Raw genomic sequence first — 21,467 nt, forward strand, 5'->3', positions numbered from 1 at the left:
GAGTGTGTTCTTGCCTTGTTAGGGAGACAAAGCTGGGAGGCTATCAAAAATTAGGGCCTGTTAAAGCCCATTGCAGCACTCCTCGTATAATTTTGAGTTATACAAGAAATAAATTGTTGCTGTTGTGGCTACTTATCTCCCTAGCAGATAACATGGATGAACTCTGACAGCCAATATTTTACGTCTGGATTGTATATATATATATAAAGAAAAAAGGCGTTGGAAAATAAGGGTAGATTAAACATGTTCAGAAGTCTTTCTGAGAAGCCACACAGGTTTAATATAGGAGGACCCCTCTTTGAGAACCTGTGCTAGAATCTTTATTCTTGAAAAGCACCTACTGTACCCTGATGATAACAGAAAGAACTCCGATAACTAGGAGAGCAGGATTGACTTTGGGGAGAGACCTGGCATGAACAGATCAGTTTAACAACTTTCTGTCTGCTTTTGTGAAGTTTATTTGACAGTCCAAATTCAAATCTATTTATACTGATTAAGGTGTTTTGTTTTATTCTCATTGTATAACACTTAGAAATGTGCACTGAGCTCTGAGTATATATTGACCTGAATGAAACCTTAACAGATAGCCCTGGTACAGTTCATCTCTTCTTTGGGTTTTGTCTTCAGTTCATCACAAGCATTTTCTCATATTCAACCTCTGTTAGGTTTCTCTTTAAATCTCCTCCTCCTCCTCCTCACTGAGCACAGAGACTCTTTCACTTTCGATTCTTCACTAGTTACTTCCTTGTCTGCCTGACTGATTCTCTCTGCCTGTCTCTCCTCAAACTGACTATGGCTGAAGCCCAGTGGTTTGGATTATAGGATGATTTCACCTGCTCGATTTATCTAGACACCCTTAGTGAACTCATCTCGATCCCCTGTGGACGTAATTTCTGTCTGCAGTGCCTCACAGACTGCTAGGATCAGAGCCAAGAGTGAAGCTGTCCTCAGCGCAGTCACACCTTCACAACAAGGCCAGAGCTGCACAAAAACACCCTGCTGAATGAAGTCATCAGGAAATTAAAAAAGACAGCAATCAGTCCTCATCCTGCTCCTCAGTCTCAAAATTATCCTGGAGACATGGAATGTGACGCCTGTACTGGGAAGAAGTTCTTAGCAGTGAAGTCCTGTCTAACCTGCATGGCCTCTTTCTGTCAGACTCACCTTCAGCCCCACTTTCAAATAGCGGCCTGGAAAGACCACAAGCTGACTGATCCTGATGGACATCTACAGGAGAAACTCTGTGCAACACATCAGAAAAGTCTGGAAATATTTTGTAAAACTGATGAGACGTGTATCTGCCTGGTCTGTGTGGTGACTGGACACAAAGGTCATGAAATGGTTGAGCTGGAATCAGAAAGAAGGGAAAAACAGGTGAGTGGGGTTTACTGTTTAATGGGAAAACCCTGACAGATAAAGTCTCCATCTATTATATAAAACACATCTTTAAGAAGACAAGTCATATTGATGAGAACAGGGTATTCAGGCCCCCGATCTGACACTGTCCAAAGTCTACTGCACTGGTTGCTACTTTACTTTAGGTGAAGTTGAACATGTAGCCCTGTCGCATAAAATGGTCAGTCAGTCATTCATTACCCAATCTGCTATATCCTAACACAGTGTCACGGGGGTCCGCTGGAGCCAATCCCAGCCAGCACAGGGCACAAGACAGGAACAAATCCCAGGTAGGGCGCCAGCCCACTGCAGGCATAAAATGGTGATATATTTTATTTTTCTTTCTATAGACAACAAAGTGACTCAGTAGTTAGCACTTCTGTCTCATGGATCTCCTTGGTTTGGGGGCACCAGGTGTCCTCTCACATCCCAAAGACATTTGTGAATCTCAAATAGCCCTGTGTGGGTAAGAATAAACCCTCTCTTAGTCTGGGGATTCGATAACGTGAGCTTTTGCCTGATGCAGATGATTTTATATGTAGTGGATTCGAGAACGTTATGTTCAGTCTGTTTGCATTTTAAATTAACAGGTCTAGTAGATATACTGTATGATTTTAAACTAAAAAAAAAAAGTTTTGTAAGTCCTGATAATTTAGCTGTTGCTGGATAAACAGAAAAAATCCAAGCCATCTGGTGAAGATCCTAAATGGCAGCATTTTACTGCTCAGTTCATTTCAAATATCCAGTGCTTGACCAACGTCACTTCTTCACATGCAACAGACGGAAGTGACTGAGTGAGAAGATCACATACTGCAGATCTTCTGATGAATTGATTGAGATGTTTTTTAATTGTCTTTTTTATCATTTTGCTTTTTCATAAGGTCTGATTTAAATAACCTCATTGTCTTGATTTTTTCTGCCTTTATTTAGCGTTTTAACAGACTTGACTAATAATTTTCCTTTTTTATTCAATCAGTTGTTTGTCTGTGTTATTATGGATTTTAGAGGAGCTGTCTGGGGTCTCTTTCTTTGTACTACACTTCATTTTATGCGTATGTACTGTAGCTGGCATCATTTCAGTTTAGGGGTTCAGAGGCTTAAGCCCCTGATCTCAGAGATCCCTCCCTGGTTTTTGAGAATTCCACCCCCCATGCCCCCTGCACTTTGATCTGGCCTCCATGTACAATTGGTGTATGATCAGAGGGGTGGCTAACCCAAGATATCTGCCTGGTCTACTGTATATTCTGTCCAGGTCAATCTGGAAAAATATTCAAAGTAGCTTCTTACTTAAAAAGCCAGGGTCGGACACTCTTTTAATTTCAACTAAACAGTCTTTTTCTATAACAAGGCCACTTCGCCTTATCTGACAAGATGAACAATTGCAGACCAAGTAACACTCAGAGACAGCAAATCTAGGCACCATCTGGACACCTAATTCAAACAAAGAGCCATAACTCAAGGATTGACAACCTTGATTGACAACATTTTGCTCCAATTGTCAAGCAAATAGGAGGGGCTTATGTGCACCTAAGAGACCAATGGCAAGACGTCTGCTTCTTCATTTAAAAACTTCAAACAACCTCCAAAAGATGCTTTCTCCATCGACCTCACAGATCTTCACCTGGTCATAACTTCTGCTCAATAGCAGAGAGAAACCCAGTGCTTATAAACTGGAGCTGTAACAAAAACTAGAGCAATCCCTTCTAATCCAAAGGGTAACTACTGGAAAAATAGAAGACTGTTGGTAAAAGGAGTTGGAAGAGGGTGCCATGAGTCCATACCTTGCTAAGAGCAAGTGCACAAACAACAGTAGACTTTACATAGAGCCACACACTCTTCTTCCTAACACCAGGAGCTGACTGGTCACCAGCCAACCAGCGGGCATTTCTTTGCTAGCAGCCAAGGACACTGTGTGTAAAAACCTTAAAGAGAAAACTGCAGTACCACCCACAACCAAAAGGTGCGACCACAGCAAAGCAGGAGACAAGCTCTTAAAACAAAGGAAGCATGCTGAAGATTTCTTCTATGTGTCAGGAGAAAGCTGACCAGAAAAGGAACAAAACATTGCCTACACTAGAACCATAAATCCAGCTACTTTGATTACAGGATCTATTAATTGATAGATAGATAAATGGAATAAGAAAGAGGGGAGAGAATCTGCTTCCTCAATTAAAATGCTTATTCTAAGATATTGATTCGATCCTGCCAGGTTTTAAAAACGTTTTGCACAGATCCTCTATCTTTTACAATTTCAAATAATATACTGTATAATATCAGTTACCCACTGACTTAAAAGAGGAGAGTTAGGATTCTTCCAGTTTAGCAAGATAACAGTGCTAAATAGTGTAGTAAAGGCAATCACAGTTTGTTTGTCCTTCTCCATTTTAAGCCCCTCTTTGAGCCCACCAATCACAGCTGTTAGTGGGTTAGGAGGGATTGGGACACTAAGGCTGTCTGAAAGGCATTTAAAGATTTTGGTCCAGAATGATGTTAATTTGGTGCAGGCCCAAACCATGTAACCCAGTGAGGCTGGAACTTGATTGCAGCATTCGCAGGTTGGATCTCACCCTGGAAACATTTTGGACAATTTTAAGCGAGACAGATGTGCTCGATATATAATTTTAAGTTGAATAATTGTATGCTTTGCGCATATGGAGCTCAAGTGAATTCTCTGCATTGCTACCTTCCACTCCTTTTCTGATATGCTGAGTGAGAGATCCTTTTCCCATTGTCCTCTTGGATCTTTGAAAGGGAGGGACTGTAAAGTTATTTTATATATTGCAGAAATGCTGTCTGAATCCCCAAGACTGATCAATAGGAGGGAAGTGAAGGAAAATTGGAAGATTTTGTTTAGCAAAGTTTCTAATTTGGAGATAGTGGAAAAATTGGGTTGATGGGAGACTAAATTTGGAGTGTAATTATTCATAGGATGCAAAGACAATATTTATATACAAATCTCTAAATGATTTAATCCCATATGTTTTCCAAACATGAAAAACTGTGTAAGTTTGAGAGGGTGGAAAAAGGTGGTTATCATGTAGCAGTGCCACAGATAAAATATTCTCTAACTTGAAATGCTTCCTACATTGGTTCCATATTCTGAGTGAATGAAGGATAATTGTTAGTATATTGATGGTAACTTGTATTTACTGGTGTACAAAGCAAGGAATATAAAGAAGTACTACAGGATTTCATTTCTATTGCAGACCAAGCCTGTGTGTGTTCATCTATTTGTGACAATATCCAGGTTTTTATAGTTTGTATGTTTGCCACCCAGTAATAAAACTGAAAATTAGGTAGAGCCATCCTGCCTTCTGATTAGGTCACTGTAGGGTCGCCCTTTGGATGTGTGGATATTTCAGATTCCAAATAAATGAGGTTATGATTGATTCTAATTCCTTAAAAATGATTTAATATATATGGGGTTGTTTTGAAATAGAAACATAAGCTTAGGGAAGATATTCATCTTGATAGTGTTAATTCTCCCTGCTAAAGTAAGCTGGAGGGTAGACCATCAATGTATGTCTTGTTCAATTTTGTCCATGCAGATAGCAAATATTTGTTGAAAATCAGCTTTATATTTACTTGTGATGTTTATCCCTTGAAATTTAAAATGATCTGCAATGATAAAAGGGAAGGTGTCCAATCTAATATCGTGTGCTTGAGAATTCACTGGAACAAAACACACTTTTGTTCAAATTAATATGGAGTCCAGATATCTTTTGAAATTCTGCTAGTACAATTAGGGCTGCAGGTACACAATTTTGTGAGTCTGATATACACGGAACCATATCATCTGAATACAATGATATTTTCTGTTCAAGTCCTTCTCCGAAAATCTGCTTTATTTCTGATGCATTTTGAAAGAGAACAGCCAATAGCTCAATGGTGATTGCAAAAAGCAGTTGTGACAGGGGGCATCCTTGTCTCGTAACGTGTTCTAGTTTGAAGGAGTCTGAATTAATTTTGTTAATACAAAGTGAAGCTTCTGGACTGGTATACAATAGTTTGATCCATTCATATATATTGTGATCAAACCCAAATTTATGTAATGTGGTGAATACGTAGTCCCATTCAACCATATCAAATGCTATTTCTGCATCCAAAGATAGTAAGATGTCTGATGTGTTAGACTTTATGGGTGAATATATTACATTAAATAGGCGTTGAAGATTGGGTGCAAAATGTCTACCTTTAATAAATCTGGTTTGGTTTTGTGATATTACTGAAGGGAGTACTTTATCAATCCTCTAGATAAGACTTTGGAGCTAGGACTTTTTAACATCATTATTCATAAATGAGATTGGTCTGTATGATGCACATTGTAATAAGTCCTTATTTTTCTTAGGAAAAATGGTAATTTAATGCTTGGCAAAAAGTTTGAGGTAGAATTTTATTGTCTCTGACTTCTATAAATGCTACTAATAAAATGGGAGCTAACTTAATTGAAATTTTTTTTATAAAATTCAGCAGGGTAGCCATCAGAACCTGGGGCCTCATGTATAAATGGTGCGTACGCATAAAAATGTTGCATACGCCCGTTTCCACGCTCACATTGTGGTGTATAAAAACTAAACTTGGCGTAAAGCCACACACATTTTCACTCTAGCTCAATCCCTGGTGTACGCAAGTTCTCCACTCAGTTTTGCAAACTGGGGGCACCCAGCGTCAAAGCAGTGCTTTTGTTCCAATGTGGTTTCCCTTTCTTTTTCAGTTCCACATCCATGACGGATTTATCAAATACACTGAAATTGACCGCATATTGTTTATTAGTTTAAGGCATCTGATTGTAATTAACCTGTAACAATATAATGGTCTATGGAATGAGCAAAGTATTCTAAATACCATAGCTGCTTTAGCATTGTTACTCTCACTGCACCTTCTTCTTCTTCTTTCAGCTGCTCCCATTAGGAGTTGCCACAGCAGATCATCTTTTTCCATATTACTCTCACTGCACCACTCGGAGTATTTATATCACTGTATCTGAGTGGGGAATCACAGCTCTACAGCAGCTGATCGGAAAGAGAATTATCGCTATACAGCATCAAGCACATGCTGCCTCAGCCATGCTGTCTATTGAACTGCTCTTATACAGCAAATGCTTCAAAGCCTTTCTTGTACGGACCTCGCGGTTCAGAAACAGTTTCATCCCAAGAACTATAAACGCAGTCAATCAGTCCATCAAGTGTTCCTTGTAGAACTGTTTGTACTTATAATACAATTACCTCACTGTAAACTTGCACTACAGTTATAATATTGCACAACCTGAGCCACTTTTTAAAGCGCGTATTTACAGTACATACGATGACAATATCATTTTTAAGATGAAATATAGCAAAATATTTTTTACATTATACAGATACAATTTTAACATCATTTAAATAATCTATATTGTTAATAATTTCATATGTGAGGACACGGTGCCGCAGCGCTAGCTAGTTCAGGGATTGTTCCTGCCTCTCGCTGTATTCTTGCTGGGGCTGGCACAACATTGGAAGGATAGATGGATAGTATAATTAAACACGTACTACGAAGATATTTCAATGTTCCTTATAAGTTTTGAAAAATTTGCGTTCTCAGTTTACAGATGGCTTTACATCTGTTACACAGCTGATTGATTGTGTGGCGATTGGGTATTTGGAGAAGGAAAAGGAAGTACAATAATTGGAATTAGTACGTTTGAAAGAGACAGTACTGTTGAAATAAATTATTTAATCAAAGGCAGAGTACGGCACAGAAAGCATCTTATGTGAGCCAGGAACAATCTCTGGACAGGACGCCAATTCGTCACTATCACTGCGCAATTGTGTTCACATATTTAATAACATGCTTTAATTCTTATCGTCATGAAAATGATATCAAGTATACATCTCAGTATTTAAATTATTCAGAGACCTGTAATATCACGAATGTAATGGATTCTGTGTCCTGTCGGATGAAGAGAAAGCCTGTTTAAGAAGCACATAGTGATTCACGCACATAGAGCACATAAAAGAACACATAGAAAGAAACATTTAACTTGCTACTTTAGTTACGATGGATTTGAGAAACTAGTAAATTAAACAATTTTAAGATGAAGTTTATGATGTTCTACTTTAATGACAAAATAAACTGCATGATTAAAGTGGAAATTTCAAGATTAAAGTTGACGTTTTGAGCTTTTTTTGCCACTGTGTACCTATTTTTTGTCTTTTCTTTGTACCCTAATAAGCTTCCATATGACACTCAGACGGTGGGCTATGACTCTCCTTTTCACGGTGACTTTGATATCTGACAACTTCTTTTTTATTTTGGGCACTGTGCAACTTTGTGAACTTGAACTTTTGAGTTTCTCTGACACTCTATGTCACTCGATCAACTTCTTTTTGTTGTTTATATCACTTTTGTGACAGATAGGGGGCTCTATCGCTCCCTTGAACCCTCAGACTTGACACCAGATAAAAGTCCAAAATAATGACTTTTTATTAATAAACAGTGCACAAAGCACCCTCCTCTCCACAATACTCATAAATAAACACAATTCTCCAATACAATAACAATCCACCACTCCCAGACGTGTTACCACCCTTCCACCCAGCTCAGCTCAACGCTCTGGTGTTTTGTAGTCTCTTTTATAGTCCTCGACCCGGAAGTGTTTCGCTCTCTCTGTCCATGTGACTAGGAAGACTTCCAGGTCAGATACAAAGTCCTTTTTCTTCACCCTGGAAGCACATCATTCCTCTTGTCCATGTGACTCGGACATACTTCCCGGGCGTAGGGCAAATAATCTTTGTTCCTCCCTGCAGCGTACTCTAGTGGCCCCCATGGTATCCAGTAGGGCTGTGGATAGAAACTGCATTATTCAGGATTCCCTGCTGGTCTTCATGGCACCTCCATGCTGCAGGGAGAGCTCCATCTGGTGGCCTGGGGGTATTGGCCGGGATGACTGGCCAGCCATATACCACACTGTTTAAACCAAAAAATAGCACGTTTTCTTTGCCTCCACTTGGTATTCGCTGAACTTCTGTTTTCCCCCGTGCTTTTGCCATTGTCTTTTCACAGAACGCTGAGTTGAAGGGCTGTTTATACTGATTTGCATATTCAAAGAGGCATAATTCTGGGAGGAGTTTGGGAGTGGCAGCAGGCGAATGCACGTTCATTACTTTTCACACTGACCAGGGTTTATGTAGTGGAAGAACGTGGAAGTTGGCGTACGCATAGATTCATGCATCTGGATTTTTTTGTGCATACACACCTTTCCACTTTTGTCTGTACGCCATGTTTTAGTGTGAATTCTATGCATGCCATTATGCATGAAGCCCCAGGTGCTTTGCCTCTCTGAAGTGAGTTTATAGCATCTGTTAGAGGTTTATCCAGTTGCACTGAGAGTATCTAGATGTGGTATTTGTAATGTATCAAAAAACACATTAAATTGTGTCTTATTTTCCTTAAGAGCCCTTCCCTGACAAGAACCTGAAGGTTACTGAGAGTTGTTGGTGTTACCGGTGTTCTCAGAAGGATGTGTTTCATCTCGCAGGGCATTCTGGATATCATTGAGAGGGGTCGTAGCGAACGGCTTGATGGCAACTCTGGTCTGTACCGAGAACTGAGAAGGATAGTGGCAAGGGCTCTGAGAGCAGATAAGGAGGCATTTGTCAGAGGAATCTGTGAGCAAGTGACACACCATCTATGGTCTAGTGACCCACGTCCTGCTTACAGAGGAATCAAAGCATTACACACATCTGAATCTGTTCCTCGGAGAGTCACAGTCAGGGTGGATGATGGAAAGGTACATATGGATAACACTACAGTTGCAACCCGCTAGGCTGGCTACTTTGAGCAGCTGTTTAAAGCTGATCATTTGGCTAGGACATTGATATCTCTGGGTCCACAGTTCTTGAGGCTGATTCTCCAATAAGTTGTGAACCACTCAATCTTACTGAGATTGCAAAGATGGTGAACCAGTTGATAAAGCTGTCCTCCTGGCATTGCAAGCAATCTTTGCTTCCATTTGGGAGATGGGCATCATCCCAACTGACTGAAAAACATGGACTTGTTGTCCCTATCTGGAAAGGAGAAGGGTGGTTGCCTGCAGCAGCTACGGGGGGATAACACTGCTCTTGGTCCCAGGTAAGGTTCTTGCCACGGTCATCCTCAGTAGGATCCGTGATCACCTGCTCACCTACCAGCAGTCTGGTTTTACTCAGTTGAATGAGCTTCCCCATGGGAGATCCTAAGACTTTGTGGGATCGCTTCAAGGTTGCTGGATATCATGGTCGGCTTGTACACTGGCACTGTGAGTGCTATGCAGAGTGAAGGCAGAACCTCTGTGTTTTTCCCAGTTAATTCTGGGGTTTGTCAGGGGTGTGTTCTTGCTCATTCTCTGTTCAGTGATTGCATGGACTTGGTGTTGGGCAAGGTCGTGGGGTACTTGTTGGTGAAGAAAGATTCACTGATCTTGACTTTGCCGACGATGCTGTGATATTCACGGAGACAATGGAGGCTCTGATCAGGGCTCTCGAGAGGCTAAGCAAGGAGACTGAGTGTCTGGGCTTGCAAGTGTCCTGGATAAAATCAAGATCCAGGCCTTGAATAACCTTTTAGGCACAGGCATCAGCAGTGTGTCTGTCTGTGGAGAGAGTGCCGACCTTGTCAAGAGGTTTACTTACCTTGGCAGTGACATTCATGTCTCTGGTGACTCTTCCTATGAAGTCAGTAGACAGATTGGGAGAGCACTGAGGGGTCATGAGGTCGCTGGAAAGGGGTGTGTGGCATTCCCGATATCTATGCAAAAGGACGAAGGTCCAAGTCTTTAGAGTCCTAGTGCTTCCTATCTTGATATATGGTTGTGAGACATGGATGCTATCCAGTGACCTGAGACGAAGACTGGACTTTTTTGGTACTGTGTCTCTCCGGAAAATACCGTGGGTACCGTTGGTTTGACTTTGTGTTGAATGAGTGATTGCTCATGGAGTCCCAAATGAGGCACATTACCTGCATTGTGAGGGAGCGTCAGTTACGGCACTATGGCCATGTAGCGCATTTCCCTGAGGATGATTCAGTTAATAAGATCCTCATTGTTGGGGACCCAAGTGGCTGGACCAGGCCAAGGGGTCGCCCACATAACACCTGGCTGTGGCAGATAGAGGGTCATTTCTGGAGGGTAGGACTGGACCGCGTGGCTGCCTGGGGGGTTGCCAACTGGGATCCCGAGCTGTTTCCACATGTAGTGGGTGCGGCAACGCACTGTTCCAGTGCATGCTCCTCAACTTGACTTGACTTGTTAACATACCAGCTGTGAGATAAGTATGTGGGGCATAGTGATGTGAGCACCATGATCATAGGGGCCTGGTCGAATATAACAATAGTGTCGTATTTGCAAGATTTGATTGTGGGCAAGAAATTGTCATCTATAAAGAAATAATCAATTCTTGAGTGACAATGATGTACTGGTGAGAAAAAGGAATATGCTTTTAAGTATGGATTTAGACATCTTCATGGGTCTGATAAGTTATGACCAATTATAAACTGTGTGATTATTTTTGCAGTGTTAGATGTTATCACCCCTGTAGCTGAAGACCTAACCAGGTCTGGTTTTAAAACATAATTAAAATCTCCAGCCATTATAATTTTGTGAGTGTTTAAGTTAGGAATGAAAGCAATACATTTTGGATGAAGTCTCTATCATCCACTCTGGGTGTGTAGATATTTATCAAAATCATTTTACAATTAAATAAATTACCCATAATCACCACATATTGCCCTTTAGGATCTGATACTACATCTACTACATCATACTACAAGTTAAATTGTTCTATAAATTAAGATTCCCACACCTATAGTTTTCTTTGTAAAGCAGGAGTGGAATATTTGGCCAGTCCAATCTCTGTGCAGTCGAAAATGATCTTTGCTGATTAAGTGAGTTTCCTGTAAAAATGCTATCTTGGCATTTAGACCTGTTAGGTGAGAGAATACTTTCTTCTTTAATTCATAATTGAGACTTTGTACATTCCAGCTCAGAAAGTTTACTGTTTGGTCATAGAGACATTGCTTCTGAACTTTTGTTGTTATAATCTTAAATTAAGGTTGTACATTATTACATATGATAGCTTTAAGCTTAATTTCCAATATTGGCAGGAGTACCAATTTTAACACTAGAATTACCAAAGCCTATGAAAAAACTCCAAGATAATCAAGGCTTGATCTGGGAGAACTTCTTGCCAGTGGTGGTGGTGGTGATGGTGGTGGTGGTGGAGGGGGGGTAGGGATGGTATAGCAGACTGCTTGCTGCTTGTGCTTATCGACACAATTACAAGACAAAAGACGCTGACGAAGGGTACAAAGGAATTTAAGGTGAGCCGGATTTACAAGTTTTTTTGTAGGCTTTGGTAATTCTAGAGTTAACTTCATAAATTAAAAGATATGAACTCTTGTAAATCATGTTCCTTTCTCTATTGGCAAGAAAAAAATCTTTCTAAGCCAAGAGATTTCCTATGCTATATTCCTTTTTCAATAGAAAAAGTTCAACTAAGCTGTCATAATTTTATGTTTTGTGTTGTTTGCCATTGTCCTATGTCTATATATATATACAGTGCATCCGGAAAGTATTCACAGCGCATCACTTTTTCCACATTTTGTTATGTTACAGCCTTATTCCAAAATGGATTAAATTCATTTTTTCCTTAGAATTCTACACACAACACCCCATAATGACAACGTGAAAAAAGTTTACTTGAGGTTTTTGCAAATTTATTAAAAATAAAAAACTGAGAAATCACATGTCCATAAGTATTCACAGCCTTTGCTCAGTACTTTGTCGATGCACCTTTGGCAGCAATTCCAGCCTCAAGTCTTTTGAATATGATGCCACAAGCTTGGCACACCTATCCTTGGCCAGTTTCGCCCATTCCTCTTTGCAGCACCTCTCAAGCTCCATCAGGTTGGATGGGAAGCGTCGGTGCACAGCCATTTTAAGATCTCTCCAGAGATGTTCAATCAGATTCAAGTCTGGGCTCTGGCTGGGCCACTCAAGGACATTCACAGAGTTTTCCTGAAGCCACACCTTTGATATCTTGGCTGTGTGCTTAGGTCGTTGTCCTGCTGAAAGATGAACCGTCGCCCCAGTCTGAGGTCAAGAGCGCTCTGGAGCAGGTTTTCATCCAGAATGTCTCTGTACATTGCTGCTGTCATCTTTCCCTTTATCCTGACTAGTCTACCAGTTCCTGCCACCCACAGCATGATGCTGCCACCACCATGCTTCACTGCAGGGATGGTATTGGCCTGGTGATGAGCGGTGCCTGGTTTCCTCCAAACGTGACTCCTGGCATTCACACCAAAGAGTTCAATCTTTGTCTCATCAGACCAGAGAATTTTGTTTCTCATGGTCTGAGAGTCCTTCAGGTGCCTTTTGGCAAACTCCAGGCGGGCTGCCATGTGCCTTTTACTAAGGAGTGGCTTCCGTCTGGCCACTCTACCATACAGGCCTGATTGGTGGATTGCTGCAGAGATGGTTGTCCTTCTGGAAGGTTCTCCTGTCTCCACAGAGGACCTCTGGAGCTCTGACAGAGTGACCATCGGGTTCTTGGTCACCTCCCTGACTAAGGCCCTTCTCCCCTAATCGCTCAGTTTAGATGGCCGGCCAGCTCTAGGAAGAGTCCTGGTGGTTTCGAACTTCTTCCACTTACAGATGATGGAGGCCACTGTGCTCATTGGGACCTTCAAAGCAGCAGAAATGTTTCTGTAACCTACCCCAGATTTGTGCCTCAAGACAATCCTGTCTTGGAGGTCTACAGACAATTCCTTTGACTTCATGTTTGGTTTGTGCTCTGACATGAACTGTCAACTGTGGGACCTTCTATAGACAGGTGTGTGCCTTTCCAAATCATGTCCAGTCAACTGAATTGACCACAGGTGGACTCCAATTAAACATCTCAAGGATGATCAGGGGAAACAGGATGCACCTGAGCTCAATTTGGAGCTTCATGGCAAAGGCTGGGAATACTTATGTACATGTGTTTCTCAATTTTTTATTTTAATAAATTTGCAAAAACCTCAAGTAAACTTTTTTCACGTTGTCATTATGGGGTGTTGTGTGTAGAATTCTGAGGAAAAAAATGAATTTAATCCATTTTGGAATAAGGCTGTAACATAACAAAATGTGGAAAAAGTGATGCGCTGTGAATACTTTCCAGATGCACTGTATATATATATATATATATATATATATATATATATATATATATGTATTTACATATACATCTACTGTATATATGCATATATACTTGCATATATCCATTTTCAGTTATCCTTATGTTATATATGAATTGCATTTTTTGTTAATTGCAACAAGAAAATAGCCGGTTGCCACACCAAACTATAGCTGAGAAAATGAAAATATTACATGGAGACAAAACCCACATTCATTAATTATACAGAGCTCTTCATATTTGTGACATTCGACTTGGAAAATGAAACAGAGCCCTCGCACAATTTGCATTAATTTAGCATTCCCCTTTGTGGATGTTAACTTTGTGAAATAATTACCTGCATTGCCAAAGCTGATAACTAACTGAGTGATTCTTTCAACCCCTTTTCCTTCACGCACAATTTCATTGTTCTCCATTTAGTCTCTAATTCTCCAAAGTCTAACTAAAAAGCAAATTGAGCTTCTTTGTGCTGTAGATGCTTTTTATTTTAGAAAGACTGCTCTGTCTAAGACCTCATTTCATAGACATGTCACCTGATGGACATGTTGGTCCCAAGTTCAAGATCGTCACAATATCCATACATTTGTAGGTAATGGTACAATTAAGATGTATCGGTGCAGGTCAGATTAGGTTAAATAACGTGGCCTTCTACGTGTAACAGATGACTCAATACAACTTGCCAAGAAATTGGATAGTCAGTGACTAAAATCACAAAATCTGTGGTGATAAAGGTAGCTAAAAACCTGGTGGTATTAAATAAATTAGAGCTATCAAATCACAATGCCAGCCATATACTGTGTCACCTTCATCTCTACAGGAAATTCAGAAAAAGAGCATGAAACCCAAGAGGAATTGAATTCTGAAAAGACCATGAATGTGTGTCCTCTTATATTCCCAAACAGAAACAGCTGGGGACAACACTGAGTGAAATCAGGAGAAGACTTGAAAAGAGGGAAAATACACTGAAAGAGACAAGGAGAGCACTGGAGCAGATAAAGGTGAGTAAAGTTTAGATGTCAGAAAAAAGAAATCAAGAAGAAAAAAAAGAAGAGCTGTCAGCACTTCACTAGTAATGATGTGTAGAGACAGGAAAAGGGAGATGGAGAGAAGATTTTATTGTGTCCTTCAATGCATTTCAATGTCGGTTGTATTCATTAAAGATTTAGTCAACTGACCCTAATGTTGCACTTCTTAAAGGCACTGCTGCCACCAATGAGCACATCATTCTTTATTGTTCTTCTCCTGATCATTTTAGTGGTCAAAATGTATTGGCCTCCATCTCTTAAAGTGTTCCCCTGCTTTATATAAAGTGGATCTCCCATCTTTTTTAGAACATTAAAAATTAGAGCAATATACAAGAGAACGGGGTATCCAACAAAACAAAGTTTGCTAGTCCTAGCCACTTAACACTAGAATTACCAGAGTCTACGAAAAAACTTGTAGATCCGGCCCACCTTAAAACCATTCTCACCTCTCCGCCACCATCTTTTGTCTTCTAAATGTGCCAATTAAGACAAGCAGAAAGCAGCCTGCTATTCCGTCCCCCACCGTCGCAGAACGTTCACTAAGTTCTCCCAGCTCATGCCTTGTTTGATTATCTGGGATTGACTCAACTGCTGGAGTTTTAGAGTGGAAATAATAAATCGTTATTTGTAACACACTCATTTCATGTGTGTTCCGTTTCTACAGTAATCTGTGTAAACACATTGTTAAAACAGACACTTTTACATATTTTAGTAATAAATGTTACAAAATGTAGGCATAAACTAGAGAATGTGTGCAGCCTGATTTCCAAAGATCAAATAAACACTTTCACAAAAGGTTCAAGGATGATAAATCAGCTTCTGTGGCATAGCGTGCTAAGATTTGCTTCTCAGAGCGCAGCAAGCTTACTGTGCCTCAGTGGCCTGAGTTTGATTCCCTGCTGGGAAGAAAGTGTTACTTTTTTTTTTCTTTTTAACCATGGCCGCTCTTCCTGCTTGTCTGCCTGCCTGCAGGCATCTGCTTTCTGTGCGCTGGGGCATTTTTCTTTTTTTTTTTTCTTAAGTAAATCGTTAAGTTTAAAATGTCGATTGCGGTTATTTCTGTTGATTAATTCATGCTTTCATTCATTATAGCTAATAGTGTTATCAAGTGGTCGCTATTTTTGCCTGTTGTATACAATCTATCTATCTATCTAATCTATCTAGCGTCTTTATCTCCACTATCACTGCCCGCTTGCCTGTGTGCAGCGTGTGTCGATTGATATATGATTTAATGTATTTTCTTTTTAACCTCAAATGGATATACAATTTATAAACTGGTAGGCACTGTCAGTTAATGAGATCATTATATTTTCATATGGGATGCTCCTTTTAAAATATTTTTAACAATTGAGACTGCAATTAACATGAACAAGTGTCCTTATAACTGTTATTTTTAAGATCCATAACATACAGACAGACAGAGCACTGCATAATAGAGAGAAAGACAGGCAGATATGTCACTAGATATATAAATAAACAGGAAAGGCACATGTAGTGAAAGAAAAAAAAGACCTGCTGCACTGAATAAACTCACGTGCTGTAACCCGCCGCCCGATCTGACTCTAAGTAACAGCGCAAGTACAGACGCAAACCAAGTGTAATCAAGAGTCCCCGGTTCGATCCTGACTCACTCCTCAGTAGTAAGCTGCTCTTTTTGTTAATATTATACAGTACACACATACAATTGGTTTGCGTCTGTAGTTGCGATGTTACTTAGAGTCAGATCAGGCGGCGGGTTACAGCACGTGAGTTTATTCAGTGCAGCAGGTCTTTTTTTTCTTTCACTACATGTGCCTTCCCTGTTTATTTATATATCTAGTGACTTCTCTGCCTGTCTGTCTCTCTATTATGCAGTGCTCTGTCTGTCTATGTGTTATGAATCTTAAAAATAACAGTTATAAGGACACTTGTTCATGTTAATTGCAGTCTCAATTGTTAAAAAATATTTTAAAAGGAGCATCCCACATGAAAATATAACAATCTCATTAACTGACAGTGCATACCAGTTTATAAATTTTATGTCCGTTTGAGGTTAAAAAGACAAAAAAAAACACTTTCTCCCCAGTGGGGAATTGAACTCAGGTCTCTGAGACACAGCAGGGCTGTTGTGATGTAAATCAGCAAATGTTACCACTAAGCCACGAAAACTGTTGTATTGTTTTTGATCCTTTTGTGAAAGTGTTTATTTGATGTTTGGATTTCATGCTTCATATATTCTATAGTTTATGCCTACATTTTGTAACATTTATTACTAGAATATGAAAACGTTTCTATTTTAACAATGTGTTTACACAGATTACTGTAGAAACGGAGCATACATGAAATGAGTGTGTTCCAAATAACGATTTATTATTTCCAACCTAAAACTCCACTTCACTCCCAGATAATCAATCAAGGCGTGAGCTGGGAGAAGTTTGTGCACGTTTTAAGTCGGTGGGGGGATGGAATAGCCGGCTGCTTGCAGCTTGTCTTTATCCGCACATTTAGAGGACAAAGGAGGCTGGCAGAGAGGTGCGAACGGTTTTAAGGTGGGCCGGATCTACAAGTTTTTTTGTAGACTCTGGTAATTCTAGTGTTAATTCTTCCAAAATAACATCAAGTCCAGTTTTGAAGTCCTTAAAGCTCTACTGTCTACCACACTACTTGGTCACTTATTCCAAATGTCTATGGATCTGTGTAAAGAAAAACTTCCTAATGTTTGAGCAAAATTTACCCTTTACAAGTTTCCAACTGTGTCCCCTTGTTATTGATGAACACATTTTAAAGTCACCTTTTCGAGCCACAGGGCTAATTCCCTTTTAAACATTTCAGTCATGTCTCCTCTTAATGTTCTTTTAATTAAACTGTAAAGGCTCAGCTTTTAAAATCTTTCTTCATACTCATCCCCTGTAGCCTATGAATCAGTCTAGTCGTTCTTCTCTGAACCTTTTCTAGTTCTGTTATGTCCTTTTTGTGGCCTGGAGACCAAAACTGTCTCCAGATGAGGCCTCACCAGTGTGTTATAAAGGAGGAGCAGAACCTCCTGTGACTTGTACTCCACACATCAAGGTGCTATATAACCTGACATTCTGTTAGCCTTCTTAAGGCTTCTGAACACTGTCTGGCAGTTCATAGTGTAGAGTCCACTATGACTCCTAAATCCTTCTCATAAGGATTCTCACGTTGTGTCTTCAAACCTCATGTTTTTACTTCCTACAGTTAATACTTTACATTTACTGACATTAAATTAAATTAAATTTCCTGCACATCTGCCCAAGGTTGTATGCTGTCCACATCCCTCTGTGATGATTCAACAGATTCTTGATTATCTGCTAATCCACATATCTTGGTATCATCTGCAAACTTAACCAGCTTGTTACTTATATTCTTATCTAAATCATTTATATATATTAAAAATAGCAGTAGCCCTAGCACTGACCCCTGTGGTCACCACTCTTAACATTGGCCAGTTCTGATGAGGTTCCTCGCACCATCACCATCTGCTTCCTGTGTCTGAGCCAATTCTGCACCCATCTAAAAACATCACCCTGAACTCCCACTTCTTTTAATTTGATGCCCAACCTCTCATGTGGCACCTTATCAAATGCTTTCTGAAAGTCCAGATAAATAATATCATAAGCTCCACTCTGATTATATCCTTTTGTTGCCTCCTCATAGAATTCCAACATGTTAGTAAAACACGACCTTCCATCTGATCACATGCTGACTGATCTTGTCTCACAGATGTGCTGCCCTGAGCTCAATGGCCCTGTGAAGTTTACACTTTCTCCCCATACATGTGTGAATTTTTTACTGAATATTCCCATTATTTAGGTTTAATTAATTGTCAGCAAACATAAAATTGGCCTGTTGTAACTGTCACCTGCTCTACTTAATGTGCACAATAAGTAATTAACTGTATCGGTCAGCTTTATTTTGAGGGAGTCAGCTTTCATAGGATTAAAGGGTTAAGGTGGAGCTCCAGTAATCTGACATACAACATCTCAGTGTGTCATGAAAAATAGGCACTCCGTTTGATGCTTGCACGATAAAAGGTGATGTGGCTTTTGATTACAGAGTGCATATAATACGATTCATCTACTTTATATATGCACATCCTAAGTAGTAACATTCTCAATAACTGATTTATTGCATATTCCATAGGACCGGAGTAAAGTTTCAGTGCTCAGCCAACACTGAGCAGTAATGGGACCTCCTATTTTCCATACTGCATGAAATTCCTTATTATTAAGGTATAATAAGCCAAATCATTGACTGCATGTTGCATCACGGCGATGACTGAGTATGCTACCCAATTGTGAAGAAAAAAGAGATGATTGTCAATACCAGCCTGGTCTGACTGGCCTCACCTGCCCAGTGTGTTTGTAGATAAAGACTTGTGACCCTGAGGTTCAAAATGGACAGAAAAGAGATAAGCAGATCACAAACAAAGAGTTCATTAAATTCAATGTCTTCCCCCATCCAATTAGATTTCTGCAGAAAGACAGGTGCAGGAACACGAGAAGAACTTCACGGATCTGATTCGCTGTATTCAGAAAACCCGCAGGAAACTGACTGAGAGGATCAGAGAACATGAAAATAGAGAAAGAGAGAAGGCTAAAGTAGTCATGGAACGACTAGAGAAGGAGATTGAGGAGCTGAAGAGAAGAAATGCTGAGCTGAAGGAGCTTTCAGAGACCAAGGACAACGTCCACTTCCTACAGGTGAGAGCAACACTTACAGGAAATCCGAGCAGACATATAGAGTAGTGTTTCTCTAAAAGGGGTCCATAATACATGGCAAAAGGTCCGCAAAATAACTGGTCAAATTTGGTAAGTAATTCATAAATATCATGTATACTTGGTGTTCCAACAGTCTGGTCTTTTCTTTATTCTCCATTTCACTGATTTTAAAAAATTACCACAAGACATTTGATTAGAATGTACAAAATAATGTCCTTTATTAAATAAACCCAAACAAACATTAAAAAACGTACAGACTTTCTAGTCTGCGTGGCTACACATGGATACAAGAGTGATGACATATCCCACAAGCACTGTTTTCTAACAGCCAATCAACTCCTGACTAGCTGTCACCATGTGTGTCATCTTTTAAAAGAGAATACAGTAATCTAGAAGACTGGCCTTCCTAACAGATACTGAGACCCCTTGCACAAAGCTTGAGCAGAAGCACACAAACATACATTTGTGCCAGTCACTCCCGTAATGTTCTGAGTTAATAAAAATCATTAGCAAGCCTCACTTTACTCATTTTGAATATACTGCGTCAACCACATGAGTGTCAATCACTCATTACTCTGCTTTGCTGAGTCACACTGAAGCCAATTAGTTAGATGGAGAAAGAAAAAAAAGTTTTTAAGTAACAGAGCAATTCTTGGTCAAGCATCTACATCATTAAGTGAAAATAATCCAACTTCATCTAAAAGAGAAAAATCTGATGGCAATTATATCGAGTTTGGATCTGTGAGTCCTGATCCTCAGCACTGACTGCTCTCGAGACAAAGTATAAGTCGTGTGTGCAAATCTCAGAGTCTGCCTCTCATCCATCACTACCAGAATTGAAGAACATATATATATCCATCCATCCATCTATTTTCCAACCCGCTGAATCTGAACACAGGGTCACGGGGGTCTGCTGCAGCCAATCCCAGCCAACACAGGGCACAAGGCAGGAACCAATCCCAGGCAGGGTGCCAACCCACCGCAGACATATATACAGTATATACACTGTATATATATATATGGAAAATATTCATGTAGATATATTTCCATAAAAATATTCAATATTGTATTTTACATAATCCAACATCTTCATTACATCTGCATGAAAAATACTCTCTCTTTTTATTTGACTTAGCACAATAATGAGTAAGTTAAATTTAAAAAATATGTTCAATTATTCAGGTGAGTTTGCCATTCACTTTATTTCCATCCATCCATTATCCAACCCGCTATATCCTAACTACAGGGTTACGGGGGTCTGCTGGAGCCAATCCCAACCAACACAAAGTGCAAGGCAGGAAACAAACCCAAGGCAGGGTGCCAGCCCACCGCAGGGCGCGCATACACACACTCAGCACAATTTGGAATCGCCAATGCACCTAACCTGCATGTCTTTGGACAGTGGAAGGAAATCCACGCAGACACAGGGAGAACATGCAAACTCCACACAGGGAGAACCCGGGAAGCAAACCCGGGTCTCCTAACTCCGAGGCAGCAGCGCTACCCACTGCTCATTTCTTTTCTTTTTTTATTTAATTTATTTAAAGCATGCAACATCCCATAAAATCAAGTCACACTTAACAAAACTAAATTCAATTCAACCCCCACACATGAGAAAGAGAGAGGCCAACAGCCTGAGCAAAACTATCGAGAGTAGTAAAAAGAGAAAGGAGTTTTTCTCCCCAATATACTGTAAAAGCTTATTCTAAAATGTTATTGATCAGATCCTGCCAGGTTTAAAAATAATTTTGAACAGATCCTCTAAGAAAGAATTAGATTTTTTCCGATTTTAGATAATATACAATATCAGCTACCTACTGACTTAAAAGAGGAGAGTTAGGATTCTTTCAGTTGAGCAAGATAAGTCTACTTGCCAATGGTGTAGTAAAGGCCACTACAGTTTGTTTGTCCTTCTCCACTTGAAGCCCCTCTGTGAGCCCACCAAACACAGCTGTTAGTGGATTAGGTCAGATTTTGACACCCAGGCTGTCTGAAAGGCACTTAAAGATTTTGCTCCAAAATGATGTTAATTTGGTGGAGGCCCAAAACATGTGACCCAGTGAGACTGGAACTTGATTGCAGCGTTCGCAGGTTGGACTCCTGGAAACATTTTGGACAATTTTAAAGAAGACAGATGGGGT

At 40.0% G+C, this 21,467-nt stretch overlaps 2 protein-coding genes across 6 annotated transcripts in view; one reads left to right on the plus strand and one right to left on the minus strand.

The window, feature by feature from the left end:
- Positions 1-21,467, minus strand: part of LOC120521855 (NACHT, LRR and PYD domains-containing protein 12-like) — a 1,152,437-nt gene that overhangs the window by 164,349 nt on the left and 966,621 nt on the right. The window lies entirely within an intron of this gene.
- Positions 263-21,467, plus strand: part of LOC120521982 (tripartite motif-containing protein 29-like) — a 46,244-nt gene continuing 25,039 nt past the window's right edge. For all 3 annotated transcript variants that reach the window (XM_039743235.1, XM_039743234.1, XM_039743231.1), the window contains exons 1-3: positions 263-1,374; positions 14,483-14,578; positions 19,075-19,308. In XM_039743235.1, coding sequence (XP_039599169.1) covers positions 1,081-1,374; positions 14,483-14,578; positions 19,075-19,308 — 624 coding nt within the window. In that variant the 5' untranslated portion in view covers positions 263-1,080. The remainder of the gene's footprint in view (positions 1,375-14,482; positions 14,579-19,074; positions 19,309-21,467) is intronic.

Source organism: Polypterus senegalus, chromosome 2, assembly GCF_016835505.1.
Source record: "Polypterus senegalus isolate Bchr_013 chromosome 2, ASM1683550v1, whole genome shotgun sequence".
NCBI lineage: Eukaryota > Metazoa > Chordata > Cladistia > Polypteriformes > Polypteridae > Polypterus > Polypterus senegalus.